Source organism: Fusarium subglutinans (genome assembly GCF_013396075.1).
Source record: "Fusarium subglutinans strain NRRL 66333 chromosome Unknown NRRL66333_c0000339, whole genome shotgun sequence".
Lineage (NCBI taxonomy): Eukaryota > Fungi > Ascomycota > Sordariomycetes > Hypocreales > Nectriaceae > Fusarium > Fusarium subglutinans.
This window is the reverse complement of record NW_023502402.1, coordinates 23,775-33,612: the sequence shown is the minus strand read 5'-3', so window position 1 is coordinate 33,612 and position 9,838 is coordinate 23,775. Positions and strand designations below refer to the sequence as shown.

General features: G+C 46.6%; 2 protein-coding genes across 2 annotated transcripts; one reads left to right on the top strand and one right to left on the bottom strand.

Moving 5' to 3' along the window:
* Positions 1–1,570: 1,570 nt before the first annotated feature.
* Positions 1,571–5,006, bottom strand: FSUBG_13415 (uncharacterized protein; the record flags this gene model as incomplete). The annotated part of the gene is made up of 9 exons (XM_036678304.1): positions 1,571–2,127; positions 2,176–2,282; positions 2,333–3,361; positions 3,411–3,498; positions 3,548–3,632; positions 3,683–3,766; positions 3,817–4,077; positions 4,129–4,569; positions 4,752–5,006. 9 exons carry the CDS (start codon positions 5,004–5,006, stop codon positions 1,571–1,573), a joined length of 2,907 nt encoding a protein of 968 aa, XP_036531131.1.
* Positions 5,007–6,766: 1,760 nt separating this feature from the next.
* FSUBG_13414 (beta-1 3-glucan-binding protein) lies at positions 6,767–8,550 on the top strand (the record flags this gene model as incomplete). Its single annotated transcript, XM_036678303.1, has 7 exons — positions 6,767–6,947; positions 6,997–7,128; positions 7,178–7,230; positions 7,291–7,364; positions 7,409–8,045; positions 8,096–8,283; positions 8,394–8,550. 7 exons carry the CDS (start codon positions 6,767–6,769, stop codon positions 8,548–8,550), a joined length of 1,422 nt encoding a protein of 473 aa, XP_036531130.1.
* Positions 8,551–9,838: the final 1,288 nt, after the last annotated feature.

The window sequence follows — 9,838 nt, the reverse complement described above, 5'->3', positions numbered from 1 at the left end:
AGTATACTTTTTTTTTACTAGGTAATTTAAATAATTCCTATAAGGAATTTACTATAAACTATTATATAGGTAATAGTCTTATAGTTAATTATAATTAAAAAAAGTAAGGTTAATAAAAAATTTACTATTAAGCTAATAAAAGTTATATATATAAATTAATAATATAGCTTTTTTAAAGTATATCTTAAAGTCCTTATAGCTACTTATATTTTTAAAGGTATTTTTATATTAAAATATAGCTTATAGTATAACTATAGCCTTATTAGTATAGTTATTAATAGCTACTATTTAAGGAGGTAAATATTAAGTAAAGATTTCTCTTATTAAAGTTACTATCTTAAAGATTAAGGGTATTTATAGTATTAAGCTAACCTTTTTTAGCTAATAAATTAAAGTATTTTATATATCTTTAAAGGTAACTAAAGAGTTATAATTTAGGTTTTTTTCTTTTTAGCCTTTAGCTATAGTAATTAGTTAGTTATTTAGTATAATATTTAAGTTATAAGCTAGATATATTATTTATAGTTAAGACTTATAGCTAAGAGCTTAATCTAGTAAACAGAACTTAGCTTCCCTTTCTTTTAGCATTTGTAATAGTCTATATAAGATAAGAGATTTCTTAGTATTCCAAGAGAGAGGCTTATTTAGTAGCCAAGTTATAATAGCTTTCGCGGCTTTAAGAGTGCAATGCCAAGATTCCGTAGTAAGACACAGACACGGGCCCGTGTCGCTGGTCATGACTATACGTATATATAAGCAATCGAGATACGTGCCGCTCTTGGATACTTACGCACCAATTGTACCTAGATGTATAACGTCCACGATTCCCGTAGTAGTTAAAGAACTATTGTTAATCCTTGTTATCTCTTAGAGATCTATAATAGGGATTTACTTATTGTATTCTGCAGAATAGAGCCGTTAAGAGTGTCTGCTTAAATCTTCTTAATACTCCTTTAATACTGTAAAAACAAACCAGATTTAAAGGTAGCTTAGCTTTTAAGGTAAAACTTGCCTTAAAAGGAATTCTAAATAATGGAGTATAAATAAAAATATATAAATATTAAGGGTAGATTTACTTATACAAGGGATTTTCTCCTTATATTATTATTTATTTTAAGTAAAGTACTAGTAGATAATTAAGATTGCTAAAATAGACAATACTAGCCATAACATGCTTTTAAGCAACAATCGCCAGCAACCTAAATTAATAACATAGCAAAGGGAAATCATTAAAAAAGATAAACCACGTCCCAGATGACGTTATCAATGCGTAATCAGGGAATCGAACCCTGGGCTCCCCGACGTTACTCGAATGGCAACGGAGAATTTTACCACTAAACCAATTACGCTTCTTATTGATATAACATCACGACGCTATTGCAACCCTAGAATTGGAGAATGCGCCCTTTGCAAAAAACTGAGGAGTATTTGTCACTTTAGTAACGGAGCAATGACACAGAGTCTGCATTACCAAGTCGACATATTTAACTACAAATCTATTAAGCTAACCAGTTCGTATATCTAAAGTCGTTACCGTAACCAATCCATCCTTCCATTCATATATACTCAATTATGTCAAGCCGAGGAAGAGCGGCAGAGTAAACGCGCAGGAAACCTGAACAGCCAAAGGCACAATAGCATATGTGCCAGCAGAGAACTTTCCCGGAGCAATAGTCCAACCCCAAGGCGCACCAAAAGCCATGTACATCATACCAGCTGCAATAACAATGCAGATAAGGAAAGTCCACTTGAATCGGTGCATCATCTTGTTCAAGCCGATGTAGATACCCGTAGGACCCAGCTCCTTAGATGTCGATGCCCACTCAATGTTGACGGAGAAGGCGTGGCATAGAAGAGCCTTGGCACAGTTTATACTGATACCACCAAAGAAGAGAAGAAGGAAAGGGAGCCACTTGCAGGCTTCGAGGATGGCGACCCAGAAGGACTTTTCCTTGAGACGGTGACGGGTCATACTTGTGGCGATGGAAGCGACGCCGTTGAAGACGACGAGGAGGGAGACCCAGATACCCCATGAGGGAGTGTAGAATTGATCGAGATCTTGGAAGAAGAGGCCGACAAGGACGTAGTTGACCAGAGTGAGGAGCATACCAGCTGCGATGGCGTAGTCTGTGGCTGTCAGTCCGGCACTGAAGTGAAGTTGATATGGGCACTTACAGGTGAAGATGTAGGCCAGAATGGAAACCTTGCTGGTAACTGGCATGTTACTCCAGAGGAAGCGGAGGAAGAGTCGAGTAACAGGACCCTTGTAGGGCCACTTATAGCTGTGAAAGAGTTAGTGGTATCCAGAGCAAATAGGAAGTGTCAGGCTTACAAAGGATGAAAGACAAGCTCGTTGCATCCATAAGCGTACTTCTCCCATCTGTTCAACTCATCATACACTGTTAACGACACACCCTCCTGAAAGCCACCATTATGGTACGTCGCCAACCGACATACCATACCAGCCATCTGCACTCTCAAACTGATATCAAAATCCTCAGAGACATGCGAGTCAGACCACCACTTAGTGACCTTGTCCGACGGGTCGACAAACGCAACATTTTGAATGGCCTTCCATCTCAAAAACGCATTGTGACCAACAAACGGCGCGACATCTCCAGTGCCGACACCATACTTGATGGCTGTGTACACAATGTCGGTGAAGTATGTGATACCGTTCTCAAAGATGTTGTGCGCAACCTGCATAACACCTGAACCGTGCTGGAGAATAGCAACTTCAGGAGATTCGTACATCTCGAGAGCGCCGTAGAGAAGACAATCGATGGGGACACGGGTATCGCAGTCAATGAGAAGAATGATCTCACCCATGCGGATATTCCCCTCCGCCCACGTCTTGCCCTCATCAGCATTAACCATATTCTGAAGCGCCTGGTCATACAACCGATCATCATCCTCCGGACTCAAATCCTCATACGCACATCCCCTACTCTCACACTCCAACTCCGTAAGCCTCAACATCTCATCCTCAACTCTATTCGAAAAAGCAAGACAATAGTTCATGTTACTAGCTTTCTTAAACTTGCCCTTGCGCACGAAACCGAGTTCGTTGGCGCGGCCTTGAGGACTGACTTCCGACTCGTCTTGATTGTCGACTTCAGGGTCGACGGGGGGTGAGCGCTTGAACCAGGAGAGGAAGGACTTGGACTTGGGGGATTTCTTGTTGGGCAGGCGAGCGCAGTAGCCGATGCCGTTTTCGCGGTAGTATTGCTTGCGGGCGGCGGCGAGCTCAGGTTGAATGCATTGCATGCCGTCGTCGTTGATGTAGACTGAGGCGGTACCGCCTTGGTTTTCGTAGTGTTGGATTGCTGCCATTACGGAGACCATGGTAGGTACAATGACACTGATGAGTTAGTTCCAATGACTTAGTATCTGGGGCTGAGTGAACTTACCCTCGGAGACCTTCCTTATAGACAGGCATCTGGACGGTGATGTGAGGAAGCTGGTAGTCTCTGTAGCGCTTTGGGTTGGGCTTGATGGCTGTTGCAAATGTCAGACTAGACGGATGTCGCGTGAGTGAAAGACTTACCAGAGTGGAATTTTGAGTTCCTCAAGCAGATTCCAGCTGGTAGAAGTAGTTGAAAGACACTACTGACGACGACGATGAAGAAGAACTAACATGGTCAGCAGATCATTTATTTCCAATTGTAGCTGCAATTCTTACCAATGACAGAACACACAGAGGCGGAATGACAGCGACCAAGGCAAAGCGCGTGAAATCGCCATCCCAAGACCATTGTCGGATCAACTACTCGATGTCAATCATTATTCATCACTCATATCAATGATACAACTCACTCTCGAGACACCCACGCTCTGCGTGAGAATTACCAGCATGATGACAATACCAATTCTGAACGAATGAACAATAAGAGTCGGACGCTTGAGCTCCTGGCCCTCGACGTCTTCATCTCCTTCACCGCCCTCCTCAACCTTGATGGCGGCTTGGTAAACCTCATTTCTCTCATCAATGGCACCGCGAACGGGAGTTGGCATGCCATTGACGGATTGCTCTTCGGTTTGGGCGTGAAGACCACGAGGCATGTTGGGACCAACGATCTGCGACAGCTGTTAGCAATATGGACTGGTCAAAGCGAACGACTAACTTACGAATCCGAGCATCTGCTTCTCAACATTGTGCGCCACTGTGAGAACAGTCTTCGCCTCATGAGCCCAGATGAGAACACATCGTTCTTGGACGACAATGCATGAACTTGTCAAATGCACAAGTGTCTCGTGAACATCTGCAAGACTGGGGATGATGGGGATGCGAGCGCCAGTATCTTCATTCACCAGACTCGCCTGTCCAGGCTTGATGCTGTCAAGCACTGAGTTTGTGACCTCAGAGGCCATCGACACGATAGCACTCTCATTGAGGCGATTGACGGCAGCGGCCAAATCTGGACTTGGATCATCTGGGTTGTAGATGTATGTGCCGTCTGGCTTTTTGAGGGCAATGCATGTTGACGACCAGCCGCTTGTGATGGCAGTAGCAGCAGGCTCATCGAACCATCCTAGAAGAGTTGCGCGACGGGCGATATACCTCGCGACCTATCTGTGTTAGTATTGTGACAACAATGATGTATTGCAGGCTGCGATATGCTGGCATGCAGTGCGATGTCTACCGTGCCACGACATGAATGAATCGGGACAAGTAGGATCGGTATGCAAGGGATGAAAATTGATGCCGACGATATGAAACAAATCCACTCAAATGGACAGCAAAAACTCACAATGGGCAGATCCGCAGCCGCGGCGTCGGGAATCTGCATTGCAGCAGGCGTACCCGAGTATGAGCTGTGAGCGGATCTCGACGGGGGACTCTTCCTCGTGAAATACTCCGACGTCTTAACGGTGCCATGATCACCAGCCTCAAGCCTCTTGAGCGTAGCAGCGTCAGTGGTAGGACTCGGCGGTTGAAGAACACCAGACTCTATGAAGCGAGAGACAGGCTTTTCCGAAACCATTGGTGACTTTTCGGAAGCCATGGTTCACGTGGGAGACGTCGAGTCTCACGGAACAGAGAGAAAACGAGAGTAGAGGGAAAAGCGAAGGTGAAGATCTTGTCTGCTTCTACAGGGGAAGAGGGTGGGGGGGGGGGAGATGTGATAGAAGAAGAGGGATGTTTTGTTGCCCAAGGTGAGGAGGAGGCAGAGGCAGAGAGAATTAGCCGTGGGAAAACTAAGTTATGAATACTTCCTACACACGCACGGCTTATCCGGCGATCTAGATGAAACCTTTACTGTAGCCTATAGGTCTCGAGCCTCGAATCTCGTGTAAGCGTCAGACAATATCTGACCCGGTCAAGAACTGCAACTGCAAACACAATATTGGTTTTTTTGTTTTTCAGCTGTCCTCGTATCTTTCGTAGCATGTTTGTTGGGACCATGTATTCTTGATTGCCAGCACGTAACACAAACTGCACATGCACCTTGTCCGTTGCTGCAGAAGCCCAGCCCAGCCCCCCTCCCCGGGTCCGAGAAGACTCCGTTTGAATCACCTCTAGCGAGCTGATGCCAAGTCATCACGACCGAGGATACAGTACCCGCCACCGTGATAAGAAAGAGAAAAACTAAAACTCTATGTTACAGAGTGAAGCTGACGACGGGGCCTGTGATTATGACAAGGACGTGGCCTCGATATCAGAGGCCAGGGAAATGGGGAGAGTGGATAATATCCCAGATGCTTTTACGAGCAAGGTCGCAGAAGCGTCATGTATCAGTGCGGCGTCTAATTAAACTAGCCTGCGATTTTTTCTCCGGCGCCACCCAAAACAAGAACAAGGTCAAAAGTTAAGTCTAATATTAGAAAATAAGCTTAGGCATCCTGATATCGTCCAAGACGAGGATCCAATGAGAAGAGCGATCAAGTCTTGGAGATTGTAACGTGTAAGCAAAGGCACGTTTCAGGGCGAGATAGCAACAGAGGGAGTTTATGCTTAGGGAATAGCGTTATCCGCGGGCCGTGACCCGTTAGCGAAGGGGGGAGGGCGGCTAATCTCGAAGGACGAGGGAAAAATCTTGATAACGTCCCGTCCCCTGTAAATCATGAACAGGGGTGCCAGGGTTTTAACGTTTGGCTTCCTTGGATGTGTTCTAGGGGCAGACGATGTAGCTTCCCTATTCATGTCTAGCGGCATATTCTAGGGGTAGCATCGCATGGTAAAAAAACCTGTCTTCGCAAACGGACCACTTAGACCGTTGCGGAAGGTTGTTGTTAGTTTGACCGTTGAGGCGTGCGGCCCGCAGAGCCTTATTAACAAGTCTACGAATCATGATTGTTAGTTGCAGAATGTGGCGTTTTGGCATGACACAATGTTATCTCCTAGCGCTCAAGCCTCTCGGAGAGATATCAACGTGCTAGTCTCAAAGGCGTGAGAACCGTTGGCGATGCCGTTATGTCTCAACAGATTTATTGCTCGATTGCCACGTTGTACGTACGTGCATTTCAGCGCGGCTGGTATCAGGACGAGATGCATAATCACCCCAGAAGAAGTGAGCTTACTCTCTTGTTCCAGACCCAGGTGTAACGATCCCTGCATCGCTTCGTCTTGGTACTCGTATTGTAGTAAACAGACACAGACTCTCTGTCTCAGCTCTACCAGACTCGGGATAAGACAATGAATGACAAAGAGAAAATAAAAGTTTCATGAGGCTCATTTAACTGAACAATTAAATCACCTCCTGCACTTCCCTGGTCCTTTATCCCTTTCCAAACATTGGCGTACTCCACTTTTTGACACGCTGTAATGGAAGGCTCGAGGACTGCTATAACCGCTGAAGACTCTTCGTCCCAGCGGGTCAATCCCTTTGCGACGCCTGGAGCTGAGTCTACTGAGAATCCGTTTGCGACGCCCATTGCAGCGACGCCCATTGCGGAATCTGTTGCTTCGCGACGGTTGACGCAGAGAAATGCATCTTCTTATGAGAGTACGTGCATTCTTTAGTTGTTGTGTTTGTATTAATTGACGTCTTTTAGTCCCTGGGCCGCGTCGGCGCTTCAAGAGCAGTCGTCTTCAGGGCGAGTTTGAGAAGCCTTGGTTAGAGGAAAAGAAGAAGCAGTGGAATTGGGACAGCACCATTTTCTACACATGCATTTTCATCGGTCTTGGTAAGTTCATTCATCGTGACGAGTCTTCAATTATTGACGTGCTATTCAGGAATTGGTGGTTATCTCTGCTACAAAGAGACCACTGGCGTCCCCAATCATGAAGTGAGTCTCCATTCACTGAGACGATGCATTTACTGAAGCAATCACCACTAACAATGACAGTACTGCCTCGTCATGGACGACACCTTCCAGAACCTCAACAACTGGAATCATGAAGTCCAAATGAACGGCTTCGGGTACGTTTTCTCACATTTGCTCAATCACCGACTAACAATTCTAGAAACGGCGCCTTTGATTGGACAACAGACGATGAGGCAAACTCATACGTCGACGCTCAAGGCCTTCACATCGTCCCAACAATGACGCTCGAAAGCACAGACATAACGCGCGACCAGCTCCTCAACGGCTTCACCGTCAACATGACCACCAACAGCAAAACATGGGGCAAATGCACCGCCAAAGACATCAAGAAGTCCAACGACCGCTGGCCCTGCGCAGCACGCAGCAACGCCACCCTCGGTCAAATCATCAACCCCGTGCGCTCCGCTCGTCTCAACACAAAGGGTAAAAAGACGATCAAGTACGGTCGCGTTGAAGTCACGGCGAGAATGCCAAAGGGTGATTGGATGTGGCCTGCTATCTGGATGATGCCGCAGGATGATGTTTACGGTGAGTGGCCCAAGTCGGGCGAGATTGATATTGCGGAGAGTAGAGGCAATGACGCGAGGAAGTATCCCATGGGAAATAATCTCGTGTCGTCGGCGCTGCATTGGGGGACTGCTACGGAGAATGATAGATGGAGGAGAGCGTATGGTGAATGGGGAGGTAAGAGGGTCATTTACTCTGAGGACTTTCACGTCTACGGTCTTGAGTGGAGTGAGAAGTATCTCTTTACCTGGCTCGATGGTCGTTTGAGAGTAAGTTCCCTTACAAATCTCAACGAATTGATGATACTGACCCTTCACAGCAAGTGCAATTCTTTGACTTTACCAAGAACAAGAATCTCTGGTCCTACGGCGAATTCGCCGGCGAGTCCATCAACGGCTCCATCCCCGTCGATCCATGGAGCAGCACCGGTCGCAAGAACACTCCCTTCGACGAGTCCTTCTACCTCATCCTCAACGTCGCAGTCGGCGGTACCAACGGCTGGTTCCCGTGAGTCTCTCTCTCTCTCCTACACCGAGAACCACTTTTTGATCTCGCTCACCATCTCTCGTTTACGTGCGGGGAAGAACTGTCTCGGCTAACCCACTTTTCCACTACAGAGATGCAATCGGTGATAAGCCCTGGGCTGATAGCAGCGAGACCCCAATGCGTGACTTTTGGAAGGCCAACGATACATGGCTTCCGACCTGGGGACCGGTCAAGGATCGCGGCATGGTTGTCAAGTCAGTCAGGATGTGGCAGGAGGGAGCGTGCTGAGTGGTTGCATCGCCGACACGTGTTTGCTATGCTGTGTTATAATCTACGGGATAATGTCTATAGTGCTATCTTTTTTCATGCTTTGCGTTCGACCTATAATCTTACATCGAACGGGGGGATTAATGTTTGGGTCTAAATTCTTACTCTAGATATTTCAATCGCGAAAAATCCGTTATCTATCACTTTTTTAAAACGTGTGTCTCTCGATCTCGGGGTCAGCATCGGATAGAGTTCCAGATACGCTCGTGCAGGCCGGGCCCCTGAAAATGCTGACTGCGTGCATTAGGGAGCGGATGAATAGCCCAATGGTATAATATGCGATAAAGAGAAAATCTCACTATTGTAAGCCACGCGGTAATGGCGCTCGGGTCATCAAGCCACTGATGTGTCGTGTATATGTGAACGGGCTTATAGTTCATAAAGCGAAGCAAATATTGATTCACAAGGCGAAAATCTCCGGTTTAGCGTCGGCTTTAGAGGTGCATTGTCGTAGGCGCTAACAATCGCTAAAATCAGAAACAGCCACTATAAAAAAAAAACATCCTCGTTCACATCCCGCGAAGCGAAATTCGCCTCTGGTACTTACGCGCTGGGGGTGAAAAGTCTGAGAACGCTGCAGCTAAGAAAATGCAGTATGCTAACCCCTTGTCTCTGCAGCAGAACTTTTGATTGCGTTCTCGTGTTTACACTCTTGGAACGCTGTAGCCAAGAGGCCCAAGAGTGAAGAGTCAATGGGGGGGTTACATTATTGGTCCTCGGTTAGTGGCCAGCGTTGCATCGGCACGTCCACTTCAAGCATCTCGGAGGGTCGCCAAGATAAAGAGACAGAGAGGGTGCACAGCAGGGGTTTCGGCCCATTCTTCTTACCGCAAGCCACACCAGATCGAGGAGATTAGACTAAGGTCAAGTAAGGTATGGAGTAGACAGACAGACACACACGCACTCTCCACTGTCAGCCGCTCTTCGATCTGTTGGCCCTGACCCTGTCGATCAAAGTGTCACAGTCAGACTCTTTGTGGATGCGTTGGCAGCAAGGCAGCCTCCTCCATTCATTTGTCTGACGGGACCTTTTTGCCAAGATTATCTCGGCTTCTTGCCAAGTCTGGCTCGGCAATCTAGACCCCGTGGGTGCAGACTGGCCTGATGTATCCAATATTCTAATCACAAGGCATGCGTCGACGCGCCCGTAGACGTGCATATGCCTTTTTCAGCTCTGTTGCAGCACCCACCGTTACTTGACTCTGTTTGCATGTGGTTTTTTCGTCTTAGCAGTCAGCATCTTATTGCT